We start from the raw sequence: 24,711 nt of genomic DNA, 5'->3' as shown, positions 1-24,711 counted from the left end.
AAACATCGTATCTTTAATTCAAATCAATCTCATAAACTTTTTCATTATTTCTAACCTAACGCCCACCACTCCGAGACCTCAATACCGGAGCCTCCAAAATCAACAAAGACGGTAAATCTAGTGGTTTTATCAATGAGATATTTTGTCCAGAGATGAGAAATTATTAGGTGTTAAATATTAAATTATTTTTTGATCTTCCAAGTTGAGATGTCTACTTCTTAGTAGAGGGTACTGCAAAACGCTCAATTTACACTAAGACCTAATTAAAGTTATTATATTTATATAAATTAATTTAATAAAATGACATATGTCCCATAGCATATATGTAAGAAACACACGTTAATTTAATAACATGTGCTTCTTAGTTCTTACGTCCTTTAAGAACACACGTTATTTAATTTGTTAAGTAGTTAATTTTCGCCCGCATTTGAGAACCTCTTTCTTTTTATTTATTTATAATTTTTTTGGAGTCGGCCTCAATTCATTGTAAGTGTTGAGAGTCACGTCACGTCACGTTGATTTAGCGTATTGACCGCTACCGGAGAGCACCAAGCTGACGTGAAATCTTTTAGAATATTCCACTTGATTAATTGTATCGGATTTTTCTTAATTGTTTGTATTGGATTTTTCTTAATTTTTTTTTTCCCTTACCCAAATTATAGAATACCATAATTCCAAGCCTCATGATTTCTTGTGTATCATAAGTCAAACTCAGATCTCAACCTTTTCAAAAACATGATGACAAATCTAACGATCCTTAATTACCATAACCAATTGAGGTGATGAGTTCTTTGTTGTCTGTTTTTTAAACCTTTTTTTTTTATTATTTTTTTTAATTAAAAATTTTATAATTTTTATTTTTCCTTTGAATGTAATCATGACAATCAAATGTTCATAACGAAAGGTGGGAAAAGGTTTGCAGTTTCTTATTCTTGACATTTTTTCTTTCCTTCCCGTTTTGACTGGCACCATCTTTATTTCCTTGACATGGATGTTCTTCTAGTCTTTGCTCACATTGTCCCACCCATTTTGAAATATTCCTCCACTAGCCATGTTGCTCCTATACAAACTTGGTTCTCATGTATGATGTAAGGGTGACAATTCATATTAGATCATATCGAGATATGAGTATAAGATTATATATAAAAAATAATTGATCTTCCTTTTTGATCCTTTCTCCCTTCCTCTCTATAACCAAAGATACTGAGTTCGAACATTGACTCTGTTATTTACCTCTCATTTCAATTAAATATTTTATGTGTTGTGCCTCACTTTTTTTTTTTTAATGTCTGCACAAGAGTGGAGGGGAATTCGAACTAGTGATCCCCACTTCATTAAGTGTGGTCCCAGTCGATTGAACTACCTCTTCGAGACTGTACCTCACCTATTGAGAGAGAGTATGAGCACATACGTGAGGGGAGTGTTAAAGTAATTATTAAGTGATTAAGAGATTGTTTGAGATTGTGTTTGAGAAATAGAGCTTTTAAGTAAAAAAAAAAAAAAAAAAAAAACTTTTTTGTTTTGGTAAAAACTTTATTTTTAAGTTTTTGCCAAAAGTGCGTTTTGGCAATTTTTAGAGTAAAAAAGTTTTTTTTTTTAAATAATAATACTTTTTAATTTTTTTTTTACCAAACATGCCAATTTTCATTTGGCACGGCTTTTTAGGTACTAAAAGCATTTTTTAAGCTCTCTAATGTAATCCCAAACAGACCCCCTAAATTTATCTTTTCCTAATTTCTATCAACTTAAGATTTTGGGATAACCGGTGATTTAACATAAACTCACCATTAGATCAGTGGGTTCATGTGTGAGACCCACATAAGGACCCACAAATTTAATAGCAATTTTACAAATGGGAAGGATGAGAGAAGAATCGGGGGAGGATATATAGCAGGTCTCATTATATATAGGTCAACTCTAATTCAATCTTTTTAATTAAATATGTCATACTCTTTAATTATAATCACTAAGTTTGTATCGAATTTACAGGTGTACAAAATTAACGCCCTAATATGATCTCTCATCACTCGTTTTCTTAATTATGGTAAGAGGTCCACGCTCATGGTAAAAGCTCCAGAATATTCTCAGGCAACTTTGCTTTAACCAAGCAGCCACCCACTTACATCATTCTTAACAGCACCAATGATTTCGTTGAGAGGGATGTTGTTTGACATTTACTGCCTACAAACTCCTGCCTCTTAAAATTCTGGTAACTTTTCTCTCCCAATTTTTAGTTCTTCTAGGTCTCTTTCACCCATAGAGAAATTGCCCGAAATAATTTATTTGTTTGAAAAAGTTTGTCTCCTTTACTAACTTGAATTATTTGTCGAGGAATAATCTCATATTACGTATAGATAAGACTTTGGACATGTTTATAAAAAATAGACAACTATTTCTTATAGAACCGATTTTATGAAATGAGTTAGACCTACAAATTTTTTCATGATATCAGAAACTATAACAGGACGAATGAAGCCTACATTACTTACCCTGTAATAAGGACCAGAAAAAATACTGATCTACATATGAGAGAGAGTGTTGAGAAATAATCTCACATTGCTTATGGACAAGACTTTAGGCATGTTTATAAAGAATATGCAACTCTCTCTTATAAAATCAGTTTTAAAAGATGAATTAGGTTTACAACCATTAAAACAGAAAATTATTGGGATTTATATCTATCCTATCGGGGGGGACCAATCATGTTAAAGGCATGCAAAAAACGAAGGCTCTCAAGAAGTCATATCTCAAAAGAAGGAGACAAGACCAAAGCTAATTATAAGTAGTTCATTTTTCTCTCCCTGCCGCCACACACCTACTCCTACACCAAACTCCACCGTAAAGCATTAAGGTAGATGATGATGAGATCGATAGGGTTGTCTTTGAACAACAAAAGAGAGCATTAGTGTTGGAAACCCTGTTCCTGTTCCTGTTTCTGTTCAAACTTTGGGGGGTGCTTTAATAAAGATCTCTCGGGCATTGATAGAATCCAACAGTTAAGTCCGACCAAACCAACCGTCTTTTACAATTTTGGTCAAATGTCTATTGAAAATGGATGCTTACTTTTTAGCAAAAAAAAAAGGGTAATGGATTGGTTGTGTGATAAATTTGATTAAAGTATCCTATGATCATCAATGATGCTATCTAGCTACTTAGATGCTTAGAATAGATAATTGGCATCTTCACCTAGCAATTGGATTGTTTCTAGCAGTTTTAATTAGCAATCGATTGAGTTTGAATTCTGCTACACTCATGTCGTGGTGGTCGGGGGCAGAACTACTAAGTGGCTTGAGGGTTAAAGCTTCGAAACGTTATCTATTTTTTATTTTCTATTTTTTAATAAAAAAATGCTTATGTAACTCTGATCACAATCATCTTCATCCGCTTTTACCTATTTTTTCCCCTCAATAAAAAAAATTAAAATTTTTTTTTAAAAAAAAATTCATCATTACATGTAGGGCCAAGCACTGACCTTTACAATCGTATTTCAACCCTACCTCGGCCCTCTGTATCTGGCCCCAGCAAGAGGGTAATTTTAGAAACTCCTTGTCTGTCCATGTCGGAATTGACCGTATCCGCCCCCAATAGATGGGTATTTTTTTAATATATATATATATATCCATTTATTCTGTGATTTCAAACTTGCCCTTTCACAAGGTCTCCTTGAAAATTTTGGTGGTGATGCGCCAAATCTCGAGCACTTGCGTTGTAATATATCTTCTTGTCGTTGTCAGCTTTACTATGGGCTTTTCCTTGGAACATGATTATTCGTAGAAGGGGCAGAGAGGTGTGGATATCTTGAGAGAGAGTTGTAAAAGCATGAGCTTTTCTTCTTGTTCATGTTATTAGTTAAGAATGGAATAAGATCATTTTCAGTTCATTTAAACTAAAAAGCGAGTAGTTCTTTAAAAAATATGAGTGAAATTGTTATCTCACTTTTTTTTTTTGTGGACAATTTTACTCCTCCTTAATATGTTCTGTTAAAGTAATGATTAAGTGAGATTAAATTTACATCTTCCTATCAATTTAAGTTTTTGAAATAATTGGTAGTTTAACATGATATCAGAGCTAATTAAAGGTCTTGAAATCGAACCTTGACTCCATCAATTAACTCCATTTAAATTAAGTACTTCTCGTACTAGGCCTCGTTAGTTTAACATGTTCATTTATGTTTAAATATTAAATAAGGGAAAATTATAGTTTACTCCCCCCAAAGTTGACAGCGTTTTTCAATTCGAACACTAAATTTTTAATTTTTGCAATCCACCCCCCAAAGTTCTAAATTTTTGCAATTTGACCAATTGTATCCAAAATTTTCCATATTGCCCCTAATTTTTTATTTTTTATAAAAAAAAAAAAAAAAAAAATTCGGGGTGGTCGCAGCCACCCCTTTGGCCATTTGGCCATTGTTGCACCCCCCAAAATTTATTTTATTTTTTATAAAAATTAAAAATTATGGGCAATATGAAAATTTTAGAATAATATTGGTCGAATTGAAAGAAAAAAAAAAATTGAAACTTTGTGGGGGGGGGGGGGAGATGTGTTGCAAAAATTAAAATTTTAGTGTTCAAATTAAAAAAACGCTGTCAACTTTAAAAGGTAAACTATAATTTTTCCATTAAATAAATAGGTGAAGCCACCATCTCAAAGTGGTATTTTGAAAAAAAAATAATAAAAATAAAAAGGGGTCAAACCTTCTGTACAGTTCTTTTCATCGGTCATCACTGTGCAACAACAATGCTTCTGGCCTGACCCGCACTAATAGGTTGCATGTAGCAACCAATTTGACTTCATCCTCCTCCTCCCTATTCTCCCCCAACTATTTGACACCAACTTCTCCCTCAAATCCCCTCATCTCCATTTCTCATTCATTTTCATATATATATATATATATATATATATACTGTATCAGAATAGTGAATTATATAGTAAACACGATTAATTAACCAAGGGATGAAAATGAAAGAATCTTAACACATATAATTATATTTAATTAATTTGTTTTTCCATGAAATATATAATTCACTGTTTGATAGAAGACATATATATATATATATATATATATATGTTGTCATTAAGCCCGGTTTAAAAAACCAAATTGAAGATTACTAATTGAAACAAATTAATTAACAGTCACAGTCCCACGTAGGATATTGCTCCATGTTGTGTGTCTCCTGCGCTGCATACTCAGTCAAACAAGCATGAATGGTGTGGAAGATCCAAGCCGTCCGATTGATTGACGCCGACCATTTTTTTTGTTCCTTCCTCTTGACGATATCGCCGTTTGTGTGGACTGTTATCCTATTCTCCTAACGAGAAGACACGTGCAGCCTACCTACTAGGCATGTGCCCTCGCCGCACGGTCAAGGCACGTGCATGTGCGTGTGTGAGATGACTTCTCAAAACCCTGATAGATTTTCTCCGCCTAAAATAAACACGTGTCGCGTTTCCGTTCGTCCCCACATGACTTGTACCTAATTGCCATGTGCAAATGCGCAAGAGGACAATCTCGTAGGCTTGCTTCCAATAGCCATTAAGCCCCACCTTATGATGAAGACATGTTATTTTATGATTAGATTAATGAAAAGTGCTTAGAGAAAGATAGATTCTCTAACTGTTTGATGCAACGTGGCAGCCTCTAATTTTTATTTACTTTTTTAATTTTTACATGATTATATATATATATATATATATATATATATTTTACATGATTAGTTTGACAGGTAAAGTCGTTACCCGTTGGGGGAGCTTAGGAGGTTAAAGGGGGACTGGTCTCCACTTTTTGGGACTATTCTTCAAAGTTTGATCCACTAAAGTTACGAAAACAACCCTATGATTCGGCTGAAAAAATAAATAAAATTATATGTACAAACTGTTTCTGAAAAAGAATAAATATATATAGACCATATATAAAAGGTGCATGGTTCATTGGTCATTGTAGTTATTATTTAGAATGTATTGAAGATGGGTCATGGGAGAGTACAATTATCTTAATTTATATCTATTTCTTCTTGAATATGACTACTTCCATCACTGTCTTCTAAAGTGTTTTTAATGAAGGTAGATTTTTGTTCAAAAGATGATTATCATTAGCTCTGATTGAAAAAAATGAACGTTGATTTTGATATATAAGCGTTGATTTTCATTGTCACGTCATATCAGTTGTATAGCAGTCTTGTAACAATATACTAAATAGTATTTCTATTTTAATATTAAGATATATATTTGAGGAGTAGTATAGGTATATAACTCAAAATTTTAAGTTTTTAGATTTAATTCTAATTACGTTATATTAATCACTCATATTTATAATTGTTATACACTTAAAAGTATATTCTAACAATTTCAATTTGTTTTTTGGACAAATAGAATTCAAATTTATATTATTATAAGAGAGAAATATGAGAAATTGGAAATATAAAATGTTTTATGTATACACTTTCAGTTTAAAGATGTTAAAGATATTGATGTAAGACACACCTATCCCTAACTAAAATATATAACTTATACATATTGATGTTATGTGTATCTTTTTTTTATTTTCTTTTTTTTGCTGGAACCAATCTAGCATGGATATCCATAATATGTATATTTAACCTGAATGCAGTTTCTTTCTTTCTTAAAAAAAAATAATAATTATAAAAAAAAAAATACAGTTACTTTAATATTATCAACTTTATATGAGCAGCTCGGAAAATTGGAGCAACAAGCAGAAACACATGCACTCTGATCGAGCATGGTTGGTAATTTTTTACATGATATCCGACACGAAATTATCGAGTTAGAATTAAGAGGTCTGACTTAATTAAATGGGTAGTCTTATACTATTAAATCACTCGTCATGGTTAATCTATATAGTTTTATACGGTTAAATCACCACTTATCCTAAGAGCTTAAGTTTATAAAAATTGATCAATTAATCATTTAATTGATATTCTAATATTCACCATAAGTGTGAGCTCAAACTCATTCTTAATAAGTGATGGCCAACACATATAATGTTAGCAGAGACATGGTTCAAACTTATGACTTATGCTTTGATATCATATTAAGGGCATGTTTGGTTAAGCGTTTGAAATGCTTAAAAGTGCGTTTAACACTCTAAAAGTTCGTTTGAAGAAAAAATACTTGTTTGCTAAAAAAAAAATTAAAAAAAGGCTTTTAAGGGTAAAAAAAAAAACTCTATTTATCAAACATAATTCCAAACATGCTCTAATTCCCACTAATACCCAAAAATTTAAACTAATAGGACGGAATGAATTTAATCTTTTAATTTATATTCTAACATATATATATATATATATATATGTATACTTCAACACGATCTGAACCCAGTACACGATTAGGGTTGACAATTTTTGATAAATCCAATGCAAAATTAATGAATTAAAATAAAAATAATTTAACTAATTTAATAAAAAAAAAAAAATTAACTTTTATAATTATATACCCATGTCTCAACGCTTACAATATTTCGATCACGAATAGCCACCCCTTAACTCGACGGGCCCCCCTCACTTCCCATACAAAAGTAAAAGAAGGGTAGGGTCAACTCAAGCACTCAACTGCTAACGAACTGATAAAGCAAAGAGATAAAATAATAACTAGAAATAGTTTCACACTTGGGCACGTAGTAAGCCGCCTAGCTCGCTAGATACATTGAATTAAGAGAACCCAACAAATATTTTTCAATTTAGTAGCCTTTGTCGTAAATGAGGCATTTTTATACTTACCGAATTTTGTCTGCTTCCTAGTTAAAAGCGAACCCGCATATTTTATTATATAGATTTAATTAATACAAAATATAATAATAATAATAATAATGCAGTGGGAACACTGGCTCACGGCCTAGCTAGTTGTATAACACATGCAGGCTACTTCAATCCTAACAGTTTCTTGCGAAGGAATAATTACATAATTAACAATGCATGCAACCATCATTATTGATTGATCCAATGACTAAGCTCGAAGTTGTATAGTAATTACATGTTGCAGCGGTCATATTATTATACTTCAAAATATATATATAAATGTTGCTACAAAAAATATATAATTTGAAGAGTGCCGAAACCGCTTGTCTGGAATGAAGAAAGAAATCTTCCGGTTTTCCTAGGGAATTCATCATCCATGTTCATTGATTCTGTCAGAACAAGGTTTTATATATATATAATAACAAAATAAATTTTGTTTGAATTTTTTAAATTTGCACCAATTATGAGATTAAAAGAGTATTTCGATTCTTGGGTTGATCATGTAATATGTAACAACAATGGTGAGCAATTTTTTACACGATCCGTGAGTTTGGCATAAATTTAATACGAAATTAGAAGATTATAGTTAATGTATTTGACCTATTTAATTGAATAAGTTGGATTATGGTTGACATATATAGTTTTTTTTTTTTTTTTTTGACATGTCGGCATAAGAGGCGGGAGAAGGATTCGAACTAATGACATCCGTTTTATTAAGCGTGGTCCCAACCAATTGAACTATCTCTAGTTGACATATATAGTCTTATATCTATATTTCGATATAATTCAAACTTGACATACAAACACGAATTGCTAACTCTAATAGCAATTACTTTTTTTTTAAAACGAATTAATTTTTCATTGATGTAACAATCAAATGGGCAAAATGCTCCGTACAATGCCAAAGATGCAATTTGGAATCTTCACAACTCAAACATTATCTATGACATACATACACAATAGCCTCTCGGACTATTAAAAAATAATATTTATGAAAAATCACTGTTCCAATCAGTTTCAGATCTACAGTAAATTCTATCTGCTGTCAAGTCATTGATTCTCTAGCTTTTTTATCTTCGCTACTAGTGCCTTATCAATCGTAATCTCCTTCGTTGCCTTTATTATAGTAACAATTCTTCTTTATGCCTAATAAATCTTCCGTCATCAGTCTATGGTTTACTTCCAAAAAATAAATCATAAGAAAAAACAAAAGACCGATAGAAAACCAATTCTATTATTTAATGGTTAATCCATGTGCACTGTAATATGTAGTTTGACTATTGAATTAATATTCTAATATTTATTTCATATATTGGCTTAAACTTTCCTTTAATAAGTAAACTCCAACACTGAATAGTGAATTAGGCTCCCGCCCAACATACTACTCGGCAAAAAATAAAAAATAAAAAATATTATTTATTTATTTATTTAAAAAAAAAAAAAAGGTGTTGGAAAAACTTTCCACATGGATTTAGAATAAGAATCATTAGTAATAAGTCAACCATTAGATGGTTGGTTTCGGTTTTCTTGGGCAGTTCACAACGCAATCTAGTACTACAGGCCCTTGGAAGATAATCTAACAAATTGGGTCCATCATAAAAAAAATAATAATAATAAAAAGAAAATTTGTAAGGACAACTATATTATTAGCATTTGAATATGATATGCTTTATATATATATATATATAAGGTTTATTAATGATTAAAAAGGTTGAAAAACTACTTTAGTCTTTAGGAAGAGACGGTGTGCATATTCCCATATACTATATATATATAATTGGTTCCCATCAAAAGCCAATTATATCATGGTCATCTAATTTTTAATTTTTAATTTTCTGTTGGGATGAAAGTGTCATTTCACAAAAACGATAAAATCGAATATTACTCCCAAAAAGGGAACAAATATCAATAATATTTTCACAAACGATCGAAATTGATGGCATCGTATTTAATTATTTATGATTTAGAGATTTAATAATATTTATTTTTTTTTTAAAAAAAAAATTACAGATCTAACGACGTGGGCTTGGTTCACGTTTTTCATCAGCCAATGAAAGAAGAGAAACCATCGCCCGTGGTAGACTACCTCTGTTGTCTAAACTTTAAAACCACCCTTTTCAAAAACAATGGCCGCCGGAGGGAAATTCCTTTCCACAAACGGGGTAAGAATGGAAACTTCCTTAAATACAACCGCGTTAACCGGAAGACCATATTTTCTTGCTTTGTTTTTGTTTTTGTTTTTTCTTTTTTTTTTCTTCCTCTGTCTTTTGTCTTTGTTCGTGGGAAAATATTTCCGTTTAAATTTTTTCCAACGCGAAAGATTGTATATAAGGAAAATCCACCCACACACAGAGAGAGATTGTGTGTAATTCTTGCAAGTAAGAGACAGAGGTCCTGAAAGAGTGGGGAAAGGTTTCAGACTTTCAATGAAAATCAATATCACACAAAGTATAGAAAATGGAATCTCCGAATTTTTCTATAAGGAAGGTTTTGGCATTCCTTGATTTTCTTTGACGCAGACAGGCTTCTCACTACATTCCAAATCCACCGCTCTATCTCTTGCTCGTTCTCCTGCCCTCTGTTTTGTCCTGTACCTATATGACTGACTCTTTTTGTTTTTTCTATAAATTAGTCATAAATCCCACCTTTGTTGAACTCCCTAGTTCTTCGATTTTCTTTTTTTGCCTTTGTTCTTCTCATATACCAAGGCTTTTGAGATAGTATGGAGGAAATCGGGCCTCTGTGGAGTTACCAGGAGGAGGTGGGTAATCTCTTGTTTTCTTGTTCTCTCAGTGTGTCAATTTCTGCTGGCATTTAAAAGATTTTACCTTTTTCAACTTGAATTGTATGTTCTATGATGGTCGTTTCTGGGTGTCTTTCATTCTATGTTTCTTTTCTTTTATTATGTAAAGTTTACTAGTTATGTGTCTGGCTGATTCATTGCTGTTTTCTTTGCTTCTTGGCAGAGAAGGAATTTTTTTTTTTTTTGAATTTTTTGGCTGAGCTTTTAATTCTCCAGAATAAAGGCATTTATTTATCTCCTCTTCTTTTGCAGTAAATTTTGAAGGTGTTGTAAATGCAAAAACTATTTTTCAGGAAAATTCCATTTTCTTGATTACCCATTTCCTTTTCTTACATAAATAAATGTGAACCTTTTTTGTCCATCTATGGACAGAACATGTCTCAATTGAAACTTTGGATTAGAATGTAGACTTATGTGCTATTTCATTGCATTAAGTTCCATATATTTCAGAGGTAGGTTTATGAATGGTGACTCTCTTTCTCCCCACCACCTTTGTTTCTTTTTTTCTTCTTTTCTTCAATTTCAAAAATGAAGCATGGTTTCACTGAAGGGACTTGGGATCTTCATGGGCCTTTGTTAGGATTTTCCTGTTCCTCCTGACTTTGAAATAGTTTTTCCTCAGTTGGATTTATTTGGAATCTTTACATGTGCCAAAAGGATTCAATGATTTTTCAAAAGAAGGTAGGTGTCATTGGGCTGATTTTGATTTTTGTGTAAAATTCTTTTAGTTTATCAGAAATACTGTAGATTTTGCAATTTTTGGAACCCTTCAAATGTGTTGCATAAAATATTTTGTAGGAACCCAATAATTGATGATCTGTGTGACAGTGTGTGTGTCTGTCTCTCTGTCTCTATATGCACGCTTGCACACCTTCACTTTGCAATTATTCCTTAAAATTAAATCCTCTTGTTTTTTAACTCTGCTATATTGATGAGCTGAAGCAGAAGCTTTTACGCACCATTCTTGAGCTGGAGTCATTTAAAATGGAAGCAAGTGAGGAAATCAGAAGGAACAAGGAGAATGTGAAGAATCTACTGAATCTTTTAAGGATGGCATACCAAGAAAGAGATGAAGCTAGAAATCAGTTGCAGAAGCTTCTAAACAAGCTGATCATCCCCTCTAGCCCAACAGAGATGGCAAAACTTCTCCCTCATGTTCAAGCTGAAAGCCCTCTTGTAATGCCTGCCAGAGCAAACTCAGGCATCACAGAATCAAACAGTCTGTCTGAAACATGTAACCACCACTCACATGGTTCTTCCCCAGCAGATTCTTTCTTTGGTGATGCGGTTTCGTCCCCGGATTTTTCCAACATTAATGTGGTTGATTCGGGTTTCGTAAGTCAGCCACTTGTTCATAATTATAACTTGGTCTCTTCAGGAAAGGCAAAGATTGATCCAGCTTCTGAAGTAATTGATAATCTTGCTAAAGGAAAAGCTCTTCCTCAAAAGGGAAAGCTTTTACAAGCTGTGATGGAAGCCGGTCCTTTACTTCAGACACTCATTGTTGCCGGGCCGCTTCCTCGGTGGCGGAATCCTCCTCCTTTGCAACCCTTCAAAATTCCTCCTGTTTCCATTGAAGGTTGTCAGAAAGCAAATGTCAATTTTAAATCTGCTGCAACTGCAACCTTAATGACTCTGAAACCACTCAATTCATCCTCATATCCTATGATGTCTCGTGGGACTTCTCAAACTTGTTCAGCATCCATGTTAAATTTTGCTAGTGGTCCTTCTGCTTCATGTTTGAACAATTCAAGGCTCTTGACTCCCAGTGCTAGTATTAACAATCATGTCCCAGCAGGCAAGCGACAAAGGTTTCAATGAAATCGCCAGAGTTTGCTTCTCTTTTGTAAGAACCAAATTTCAGTGGTTGATGGTGTAAATGGGATACTTTTGTTTTTGGGTTTGAACTTTGAATGACATAGCTTTTTAACTTGGTTTATCCTTTTTGTCTCCTTGTACTTCAATATCTCACATTTTCATTTCATTCTGGCAAAGTAGTTGAGCAAAAATCAGATTTCTATTCTGATATCCATTTTATGTAATATATGATATTGGCTGAGAGTTAATAGAGATACAGACACTTTCAATTGTGGTGTTAGATGATAAAGAATGATGTTAGTTTTTGAATCACTGAGTAGTTGTTAAAATATTAATTAAATGGTTAATTTTATCATTTTCTATTAATTTAAGCATTTAGGACCATTAGTGTTTTAACATCTTATTGGAGCAACGAGTTTGGCGGAAGAAGATGACCATAACGTTGTCGAATTCTTAAGAGGAGCCAATGATGATAAACCACATATCCATGTTGAAACTGTTGGTGAATCTTATTTGTTTCTTGCCTTATACATGAACCTGATTTGCTTAACCAAACAGAGTTTCAGTCTACAGCATCAAACATTTGATGTCGGAATAGCACATAGAAAATAGGTGGAAGCGGAACAAACTAAAACAGAGGAGATTCTTGCTTCTATTGAGGAGGAAATCCATTGACAAGAAAACCATAATAGAATTCATTGAGAGCGCCTTTTTTTTTTTTTTTAATTCAATATGGAGAGGGAGAAAAGGGAGATTACAACAACCCAAACAACGGTCCTTAAGCAACCAACGGTGCCAAAAACAAGTAATAAAGTAACCAACAGGAATGGTTCAATTAAACGACACAATCCATTAAGCGAACAAGAACAGCCGCAAAAGGCTGCTAGGAGAGGTAAAGCAAAGGCTTTTGGAGTAACTTCAGGAACCTTCCTCGTAAGGAGAACCATAATAGAACATGCACCAAAATTAGTTGGAACAGAGTCACCAAAAAAAGCCGTATCAGTCCCCAAAGGGTAGTTCTATTGGTTGGATACCACATCTTACGAAGTGGAGATCACTGGTTCGAATCTTTTATCCCCTCTTACGTGGATATGTTACAAAAAATAAAAAATAAAAAATAAAGCCGCACCACAGCAAACAAAACTAGCAAACTAAAGCCGGAAGGAAAAGTCTCCACCATAAAATAAAACAACAACCGGGCAGGAAGACTAAATTCCATAAAATACAACAGCATAGCCTGAAATATGAAGGAAATAGCTAAAAAGCAACAAAAACACAGTAGCAACGGCGGTGGAAGGCGGCAACAAGGAGGCACGGAAAGAGCATTGCTTCTGGGAGATGCATGGAGGTTGGATGGAGGCGAGGCGGTGGTCGTCGTGAAGCAGATAAGCCGAAGGAGGTGATGGTAAGGCGCGTTTGTGGACTGAACAAGCAGAGTCGGGCTTTAAACCGGATCTATAAAAAAAAACACCAAAACCAAGACTAAGAGCGACGGTGGGTGGCCAGAGAGACGGCAAAGAATGGTGGATCTGTGAAGGAGGCGAGATGGGAACACCATAACTAAAGCTCCACAAAGATGTTGCTGTGAAAATACAAAGCATAGAAGAGAGAAACAAGAAAAAACAAAGAAAGAAGGACAAAGGGTGAGGAAAAAGGAAAAGGAAGGGAGGAGTACTATGGACACTAACTCCATAACTCCTCCCTTAGAAACACTCACGGAGGAGAGGGACGCAAGGAGACGGAAAAGGGAAAATGAAACAAAAATAAAAACAAAACAAAAAAAATTGTCTGAACTTCTCTCTTCAAACAAGAGAGAGAAGAGTTAATTTCATGTGCCAATTCAGTGAGAGCGCTTAATTGAATGGTCATCCAGAACTCAGTCTGAGGATAGGGATATTGAGACAATTAATGATATTGCCTTAAATGAGAAGATGTGCTAGCTAAAAGATAATCCAGCAATTCAAATTGACAGCAAATGCGCAGATCACGTTGACAGAAATGGAGTAACGGCTACTTGCCTTTCCTAGCCTTATTTTCCTTATGTTTCTTAGTTTACATACTGGGCTGTATATTTTCCATTCATACAATATGTTTCCTTTCTTGTAACTTTCTGTACAACTAGTATAAATACAAATTACGCCCAGCATTACAATTGGGTTGTTTTCATCTCATTTATTTTGTCATTATATGATATCAGAGCCTACACGACAAACATCTTTTTTCTTTTCTTTTTTTTCCATGGCTACTCCCACTGATTCTAATGCCTTCCCATTAGCCACCCTCACTCACCATATCACCTTCAAATTAACCAGAGACAATTACATGCTCTGGCAATATCTGATGACTTCTTATCTTGAAGCACAGGAACATTTTGGATATGTGGATGGCTCCATTCCATGCCCTCCCAAACTTGTCTCGTCTACCAGCCCCACTTCAACTACTCAAAGCCTCTAATCCTGAGTACCATGTTTGGGTTCGTCAAGACAAATTGATCTTGAGTGCTATTATTTCCACTCTGTCCGAAGATGTCCTTGCCCATGTTGTTGGGTTACAAAAATCACATGCAGCATGGACTACCTTGGAAACGATGTTCGACTCTCAGTCCAAAGCACGTATTGTTCAGATTCGGTATAAGCTTGCTACCCTTAAGAAGGGAGCCTCCTCTATTGTTGACTATTATCAAAAGGCCCAGACTTTGGCCCAAACGTTGTCTGCCATTGCAGAGCCTCTCAAGGATTTTGAAATTGTCTTCTACATTCTGGCTGGTTTGGGCACTCACTATGACCCATTGGTCACTTCAGTCACCACTCGTATTGAACCCATCAAACTAGAAGAACTCTATGGGCATCTTTTGACCCATGAACAGTGGATTGAACTCCACAACACTGCTCCAGACATATCTTCCTCCAGCGTGAATGTGGCACAGCGTCACCCCTCTTCATCAAATCATGGTTCCCGTGGCTCCTATCATTCACGTGGTTACTCCTATGCTGGACGTGGGAAAGGGCGTGGCAGAGGACGTGGTCCTCCTCGTGGTCCCTCTACCCATGGGCATTTCTCACCTTCCAATTCCAGCAACCAGCCCCTATGCCAAATTTGTGGTAAGCTTGGTCATTTTGCTGCTAGATGCTACAATCGATTTGACCACTCTTTTCAAGGTGCCTCGCAGGGTCCAACTACCTATTACACTGCCACTCATGTGCCCTCGGATCCCTCGTGGTATCATGATATAAGCTCTACACATCACTTAACGAATGACCTCTCCAATCTCAACATTCAGGCAGACGAGTATACGGGCAATGATCAAATCAGAGTCGGTAATGGGCAAGGTTTGCAAATATCCCACATTGGTCATGCTTCTATTCCATCTCCTACTCAAAATTTCTCGTTACACTCATTACTTCATGTCCCAAAAATTCAGAAAAACTTGATTTAAGTTAATAAATTTACATGTGACAATCAAGTTTTTATTGAATTTCACCCTACCTGTTTTTATGTTAAGGATCTCAGTCGAGGAAATTACTACTCCAAGGCCCGAGTAAGGGTGGTCTCTACCCCTGGCCCTCTCGACTGTCATCTTTTAATTCTCCATCAACCCTTGTTGGTGAACGAGTCTCTGTTGATCAATGACACTCTCGATTGGGCATCCTGCCTTGCGGGTCGTTCGTCGTGTTCTTCAATCTCATCAGCTTCCAGTTATGTCCAATAAATCTGCTGCGGTGTTTCCTCATGTCAGCTTGGCAAACTTCATAAATTACATTTTTCTGACAGTCCCTCTGTGTCCACTAGTCTTTTGGATCTTCTCTTTATGGATGTGTGTGGCCCTGCTCTTCTATTTTCCAATAATAATAAACGTTACTTCCTTTGTATTGTGGATGATTTTTCTCGTTACTTGTGGATTTTTCCTCTTACATGCAAGTCTGATGTTCTCAATGTGTTCATTCATTTCAAAAAGTTGGCGGAAAATTTTTTTAATCGTTCTATCAAATTTGTGCAAACAGATGCGGGAGGAGAATTTATTCATGTCCAAAAATTACTCATGTCGACCGGTGTTGCTTATCGCCAAACATGCCCACATACTCACCATCAAAATGGGAGTGTAGAGAGAGCTTCGTCATATTGTTGATACTGGCCTTGCTCTTCTTGCTCACTCTCATGTCCCCTTCAAATTTTGGGATGATGCTTTTAATACGGCTTGCTATTTGATTAATCGTTTACCATCTTCTATCAATAGCATTAAGTCCCCATTTGAATTACTTTTCAATAAAATTTCATATTTTTATCTTCTCAAAGTGTTTGGATGTGAATGTTAGCCATATCTTCGACCTTATAACACTCACAAAATGTCTTTTAGATCTCTGTCTTGTGTATTTTTGGGATATAGCAAACCTCACGTTGGCTATAAATGCCTCCATATTCCCACTGGTAGAGTCTATATTGCACGGCATGTTATCTTCCATGAGACTAAATTTTCTTTCCAAGTGTTCTCCGCACCAGGTATTCCCAAAAACCTAGCCCCTATAACTTTGCCAGCTACCTTGTGTCTTAGACGTATCTCTCCAAACTTATCCTCATCACACATGACACCTACCTCACCTACAAGTCTTCCTTTGATCTCACCACCTGTCCAAGTACCTAACCCAACCCATATTTCTCAAATCTTATCCTCATCACACACGTCACCCACCTCACCTTCAAATTCTACTTTAATAATACCTCATGCACAAGTACCTAACCCACCCATGTCAACTACTCACACCAATTCAATGTCGCCACCTCTCTTGGACTCTAGCACTCCTCCATCTTCTGCATCCCTTCATGAGTCTCCAACTTCTCAAACACCCGTGCCCTCTCCTCCTCTTGCACCCCCAACATGTCGGCACCACATGGTCACTAGAGCTCAAAATCAAATCCATCAACCCAAATGTTACACTGATGGCTCTGTCCAGCACCCCTTGCCCCGCGCCTTACACTGCCTCTCTCACTTGTAAGGACATTGAGCCCACTTCCTATACACACGCTGCCAAGAATGTTAAATGGAGGGTTGCTATGGCAGACGAATTTAATGCGCTCATCAAAACTGGTACATGGACGTTGGTTCCAAAAACTTCATCTATGAATATTGTTGGCTCTAAGTGGGTCTTCTGCATCAAGCGTAAGGCCGATGGCAGTATTGAGCGCTACAAGGCACGCTTAGTTGCAAAAGGTTTTCATCAACAAAAAGGCGTTGATTTTTTTGAGACATATAGTCTTGTTGTGAAACCTATTACTATTCGTATTGTGCTCTCTTTAGCTGTTTTTGCAGGTTGGTGCATTAAGCAGGTTGATGTGAGTAACGCTTTTCTTCATGGTCATCTACAAGAGAAGGTCCACATGTCGCAACCGCCTGGCTTTGCCAATCCCATGTATCCTGATGCAGTGTGCCTTCTCAAGAAGGCTTTGTACGGTCTTAAACAAGCTCCACGCGCTTGGTATCACCGGTTGATGAGCTCTTGTCTTTTGGAGTTAGGGTTCCACAGTTCAAAATCAGACAGCTCCTTATTTATATTTAAATCTCCTTCTCTTACCCTGTTGGCACTAGTGTACGTGGATGACTTAATTCTTACTGGGTCACATTTGGGTGCTATTGATGAACTCATCCATACTCCCTCACGTGATTTTCCTATGAAGGATTTGGGAGAACTTAACTTCTTTCTTGGCATCTCTGTTACTCGTGTTTGTGAAGGTCTACACCTGTCCCAATCACGGTACATATCTGATCTCCTTGCCCGCACCAAAATGTCACATACCAATCCCATTACCTCCGCAATGGCAGCCAACACGTCCCTTAGTCAATTTTCTAGTTCTACTTTCAGTGATGTTACTCTTTATCGAAGTACCGTGGGAGCGTTACAATATCTCTCATTTACCCGTCCCGACATTGCCTTTGTTGTCAATAAAGTGTCTCAATTTATGCATGTTCCCCGTGATGTTCATTGGTCAGCTGTCAAAAGGATTCTGCTCTACTTAAAATCCACAATTGATCATGGGTTATTAATAAAGAAGTGCTCCTCCAAACAATTATTTGCTTATTCGGATGTAGATTGAGCTGGATGTCCGGATGATCGCAAATCTACTTCTGGATATTGTATTTTTCTAGGTTCCAATATTCTGTCCTGGAGTTCTAAAAAGCAACCTACTGTTTCTAGATCTTCCACATAGGCTGAGTACAAAGCTGTAGCAAATGCCGCCGCTAAACTCATTTGGATTCAAGCTTTATTTCAAGAACTTGGTGTATTTCTCTCATATGCCCCTATCTTATTTTGTGACAATATAAGTGCCACTTATCTCTCCTCCAACCCTGCATTTCATGCCCGTACTAAGCACATCGCTATTGACTACCACTTTGTGAGAGAATGTGTGGCCTCCAAGACTCTTGTGGTGAAATTTCTTTCCAGCAAAGATCAAGTTGCTGACATTTTAATGAAACCCTTGGTGCCTCACAGGTTTCATCAACTCAAGACCAATCTCAACGTGTGGTCTCCAACGTTGCGATTGCAGGGGCGTATTGAGACAATTAATGATGTTGCCTTAAATGAGAAGATGTGCCAGCTAAAAGATAATCCAACAATTCAAATTGACAACAAAAGCGCAAATCACGTTGACAGAAATGGAGCAACGGCTACTTGCCTTTCCTAGCCTTATTTTCCTTATGTTTCTTAGTTTACATACTGGGTTGTATATTTTCCTTTCATACAATATGTTTCCTTTCTTGTAACTTTCTGTACAACTAGTATAAATACAAATTACGCCCAGCATTACACTTGGGCTGTTTTCATCTCATTTATTTTGTCATTATAAGGGACATGAGCAAATTTTACAGAATAAGCACCTAATATCTGAATGGTCCATTTCTTGCTTCAGTTCCAGACTTTCAGGAGAAGTTAAAGCTGGTGGGTGGTGGCTTGTAGTTTATAATAAAAGCCCAATAATTTGGCCTTCTGATATATATATATATATATATATATAATACTAATTTGATAAAATTTGAATTGATAGTTTTGTATGAATTTTTTATTTTATTTATTTATTATTATTTTATTTATAACAACTTTCTGGAAGCAAACACCAGTACTTTGGTGCTATCCTGACTGATACGTTACACCAGCAAGGAGTCTTTCTGCTCATTTGAAAATTTGCAGGAAACTTGTGTGTGTTTATATATATATATATTTCTTCATCCTTTTGACGAGTATATCTGTGTATACAAATATCTCAGAAACCTGATTTGGAACTTTGGTCTATCTAGCTCAATAACAAAAATGTATGCAAATGCATTTACATGAATATTAAGGCCACATTTGACAGCTCATGCAATAGGGTATCCACCAACCTTGTTTGTCCATATCTAATCCTGATGGTGTTCTTAAGGAGTAAACCTCTCCAATATAAAGCAGCAAAAAATTCATTGAAATCCTCTGGAAACTTTAACCTGCCATCTTTTCATACCTGATACCTGTGTAAAAAAATTGTGCATAGCATGCATTCAAGCCCAAAACTAATCTCCAAGACTTTGGGATGCATGGATGACTCAGTGGGAAGGTGTGGGCTCAAGAGTTATGCATAATATAACTCTAAAAGAGTCCTGGAATCCACTAGAAAAATAACTGGAATTCACCAGAAATCATGGGAATTTACCAAGAAAATATATTAACTCTCTTAAAATAAAATTTTATTCAATCAACGATAATGAAAACAAGGCATAGCATGCCTTTATATAGGCTACAAATTCATATATCTTTGCCTCTATATTATCATTCCAATATATATCATATGAAACACTGGCGTATGTTGCAACTTGCAGCAAATCATGAAGTAAAGATGAAAAAAGAGGCTCAGTTGCATCATGCATGTCTTTCGCCAAAGCATGCGTTTTGGGACCGTATATGTCCAGTGGTCTGAATAAACAAGAAGAGAATATACCTAAATAGATGGCCGAATAATTTGCATTGACGGCTCATACAATAGGTTATCCTCGACATTATCACCAACACCAACCTTAAACGTCCATATCTATTTGCTGCTTTGATCTAATCAACCCCTCCATTCCTAAAGGCTGTCTGCACAGAGTTATTCAGGAATAAGGCTCTCCAACGCACTCAGCTTGCACCATGACCTCATGGATAGTTCCCTTTATTGCTACAGTTTGCACCATGATTCTCCTATTCAGTTACTAAAAGATACTCAAAAGCTTCTGCTGTGCATTTCGTGGTGTGACCTATAGAAACCGAGTTGGAAGGCACCTTCTGAACGAGGCAAATCCTGATGATCCTTCCCTGCAGTTTCACAGCAGGGGACTAGAATCTTCCATCCTGCATTCTCTTCCCATGTCTCAGTTCAAGAAGAATAATGAAGGAGAACACGGCCAAAGCAATCTAGAAGACTGTGCAGTTTGCTTGGGTGAGTTCGAAGAAGGGCAGTGGCTAAAACGTCTACCCAACTGCAGTCATGCCTTCCATGTTCCTTGCATAGACACTTGGTTTCAGTCTCACTCAAATTGTCCCCTTTGCAGATCAACTGTCTATGATCTCACCATTCATGCCGAATATCCTGTTTCTGTGAACACAGTGCTGGAACCTCTAAGCAGGGAAGACTTTATCCAAGTAAGGACAACACATCGCCAGATGTTGGGTTCCTTAATCCTACCAAACTCACGACTGACATGAATCAACTAATCCCAGTTGATAATTTGGTTCACTCAATTGCACTCATGTCTTCCATATTTCTTGCATCGACAATTGGTTTCAGTCTCACTCAAATTGCCTGCACAGCAGAAGAGTATGTCTGTGATTCAACTATCCACCATCAATATTCTGTAGCTGCATACACATTGCTAGAGACTCTAAGGAGGGAATACTTTGTCCAAGAAAGGGCAACACATTACACCAGGCCCCACACTCGAAACTCCCAAAAACATTCAGCACTTCAACATGAATCATCTGATTCCAGTTGATATGCTTGACCAGCTGAGTTCAGAAAAATCATTGTAGGAGGTTTAGACAAAGCTCTATGTACAATTAAAGAGATTTCAAAACCCATGATTAACATATAACAGATATTGAAGATTCTATTGAAAGGAACTAAAGAAGATAGAAGCCGCTGAAGACAAACTCCCGCAGCAGACATTCAGAACAACAGTGACAGAGTTTGAGTAAACTGAGGAGACCCGATGCTAGAGATAATTCTTAAGATTAGAATCCTAGTTGATTACATGTTCTGTACAGTTGTACAATGTTAGACACTGCAGTTCTATATAGAAAACAAACCTCACGAATCCAGTTAACGGGTTGAGGTCTTTCATCAAACATAATGTGTGTGTTCGAGATTATGGTATCAGAGACTCTGACCAGCATCACCCATGGCCATGGCCAATTCCTCCACCACTACAAACCCAACCAGTTCGACACCCGCCATTCAAAAACTTACCAATTTCTCTAATTTGATCAGTGTGAAACTTACCCGTGACAATTTTCTTTTAATGGAAGGCTCAAATTGTGCTATTCCTCCGAGGACAGCAATTCTATGGATTCATAGACGGCTCCATTCCTCTCATTGATGCAGCCTGCCTCTGGCACGACCGGATCAAATTATCATGGGCACCATCAACTCCTCTTGTCCGAAAGTGTAACATGTTGAAATTATTTCATGAAATTAAAATTTCTAAATTTAAATAAATCACCTTTCTGTATTATCATGTTTTAACCGATTTGAACTTTAAATAGATAATTATTTCTTCTTTAATCATGTTTTGTCAGTTACAACTGCTGTTTTAATTTCTCATATTATCATTTTTTTTTTTTTTTTTTATATGTCCACACAAGAAGAGGAGTGGGATTCGAACTAATGACCTCCGTTTCATTAAGTATGGTTACTAGCCGATTGAATTACATCCGGAGGACTCTTGTTTTATTAGTTACAATTGCTGTTTCAACAATCACATTTTAAAATAGTCTCTAACTGCTATTTCGACACCTATAATATAAAATTAATATATAAATTTTTCAAGCAGTTTATATATAAATATATATTCTTCTTCTTCTTCTTCTTCTTCTTTTCTCATTTTGTACTACTATTATAAAATTTCCCGAATGTAGTATGCATATTGCGGGATTCGGATCCCTGAAATCCTAAGGCGATCCTAGATTTTGGAATTAGGGAATTCTGACCGTCCATTTTAATTCAAAAACCAGGATCTCGCGACGTGTCTCACTAACTTAAAAAATCTTTAAAATAATAAAATAATATTTAAAATTTTAAAAGTAATTATAAAATAAAATAATAAAAAAAGAAACCACCCTAATTTTGCCATATGGGGTGGCCGGCCACCCCATTTTTGGCATTGGGGTGGCATCAGCCCCAACCACTGGTTGGGGATGGCCGAAGCCACCACCATGGCCCTCGAGCCACCCCCAAGGGCCAAAGGAGTGGCATTTGCCACCTGCAACCGCCATTTGGGAAAGAAGCCACCCCCATGGCCCTTGGAGGTCGATAGGCTACCCCCAAGGGCCAAATCCAAATGAAAAAAATTTGTTTTTAAATTTTATTATTTTTTTTTATAATTACTTTTTAAATTTTAAATATTATTTTATTATTTTAAATTTTTTTAAGTTAATGGGACACGTGGTAGGATTCTGGCCTTTGGATTAAAATGGACGGCCAAGATCTCCTAATTCCAGAATCTAGAATACCCCTTAGGATTTCATTGGATCCTAATCTCATATTGCAACATTCTGAAACTACTCAAAACAAGAAAATTTTGTAATTGCAATACAAAAAGAAGAGAAGAGAAGAAGAAAGAGAAAATATATATCTAATTGCCATTTCAAAGGTAATATATAATTTTTTTTTTATAGCAGTTTATATATATATATATAAACTGCTATTTCAATCGTCACCATTACGATTGCTATTTCAATCGTCACCATTTTAAAATGGTCTCTAATTGCCATTTCAAAGGTAATATAAACTGCTATATATTACCTTTGAAATGGCAATTAGAGACCATTTTAAAATGGTGACGATTGAAATAGCAATCGTAACTTACCAAACGTGATAATAGGAAATTGAAAAAACAGTTGTAAGAGCACTCACAATGGAGTAGCTAAATGACATTTTTATCTAAAATGGCTAATCAGATTTGAAAACAAACTCCATATTGAATTAGCCAAAAAAAAAAAAAAAAAATTGATATTTTGAGCATTTGTGAACAGCGTCCCTCTACATGTAGTGGCATTGTTCACAGAGCCATTTTATTTTATTTTTTTATTATTCTTCTCACATGCTCTCTTTTTCTCAAAACTTCTTCCCACTTTTTTTTTTTTTTTTTTTTTTTCATTCTCTCTCTCTCTCGGCTGACCACGGTAAGCTCCTCTCTCTTTCGCTCTCGCTCTTGCTCTCTCGTCTTCCATTTTGTGAACATCACCCCCTTGTTTCCCCTTATTAAGTTTTGAGTATCCATTTTGTATAAAAATTTGGCTACTCCACTGTAAATGCTCTAACTGATAAAAACATGATAATAGTAAAAATAATTATATTTATTTAAAATTTGAAACTGTTAAAACAAGATAATAAGAAAACGGTTATTTATTTAAATTTTTAAATTTTAATTTCATGAAATAATTTAACATAACACCCGCCCAAAATTAGATTAAGGACATCACAATTTATGCCTAAGGGTGTTTGTTACTTATGACATGATATGAAATTAAGTTTGAGACTTGTCTATGTATCTATGTTGTTGCCCAAAACGGTACTGGTACCCTTTTGGGCAGTGAAAAAATAGGTTTTAAAAAAATATATATATATAAAACTCATTAAAATTTTAATATTATAAAAAACTAATAATTAAAAAACTAAAACTATAAAAAAAGGGGTGGCCAGCCACCCCATTTTGGCCAAGGGGGTGGCTGGAGCCACCTCCTATGGCCGGTTTGGGGTGGATGAGCCACCCCCATGGGCCATGACCTTTGGAGTGGTCCGGCTACTCCAAAAAGACTAAAATAAAAGAAAAGAAAAAAAAATAATTTGGGAGTTTTGTCTTTGGGGGTGGCTGGACCACCCCCAAGAGTGATACGGGTGGCTCGGCCACCTCCATACCAGCCATAGGGGTTAGTCAAAATCACTCCTAGGCCAAACAGGGGTGGCAAGGCCTTTGGGGATGCTTTGGGGGTGGCCGAGCCACTCCAAGGGCCTTTGGGGGTGGTTTCGGCTACCCCCAAATGATTTTTTATTTTTATTTCTTTTGGCCATTTGAGAGTGGTCAGACCATCCCCAAAGGTTATGGGAAGCGGCTCCATCCAC

At 35.8% G+C, this 24,711-nt stretch overlaps 2 protein-coding genes across 5 annotated transcripts; both read left to right on the top strand.

Moving 5' to 3' along the window:
• The first annotated feature begins 10,128 nt into the window (after window positions 1-10,128).
• LOC132164277 (uncharacterized) lies at window positions 10,129-12,493 on the top strand. 4 transcript variants are annotated; one of them, XM_059574762.1, is made up of 2 exons: window positions 10,129-10,512; window positions 11,503-12,493. In XM_059574762.1, the coding sequence occupies exons 1-2, from the start codon at window positions 10,474-10,476 to the stop codon at window positions 12,373-12,375; spliced, it is 912 nt and encodes a 303-aa protein (XP_059430745.1). In that variant the 5' UTR covers window positions 10,129-10,473; the 3' UTR covers window positions 12,376-12,493. The 4 variants fall into 4 exon arrangements, with proteins under 4 accessions (XP_059430745.1, XP_059430744.1, XP_059430743.1 ...); XM_059574761.1 differs by having other exon boundaries at window positions 11,500-12,493; XM_059574760.1 differs by having other exon boundaries at window positions 11,497-12,493.
• Window positions 12,494-19,933: 7,440 nt separating this feature from the next.
• LOC132163059 (RING-H2 finger protein ATL16-like) lies at window positions 19,934-21,077 on the top strand. Its single transcript, XM_059573260.1, has 2 exons — window positions 19,934-19,953; window positions 20,636-21,077. The coding sequence occupies exons 1-2, from the start codon at window positions 19,934-19,936 to the stop codon at window positions 21,075-21,077; spliced, it is 462 nt and encodes a 153-aa protein (XP_059429243.1).
• Window positions 21,078-24,711: the final 3,634 nt, after the last annotated feature.

Source organism: Corylus avellana, chromosome ca10, assembly GCF_901000735.1.
Source record: "Corylus avellana chromosome ca10, CavTom2PMs-1.0".
NCBI classification, from domain to species: domain Eukaryota; kingdom Viridiplantae; phylum Streptophyta; class Magnoliopsida; order Fagales; family Betulaceae; genus Corylus; species Corylus avellana.
This window is presented reverse-complemented; position numbering and strand designations above follow the sequence as displayed.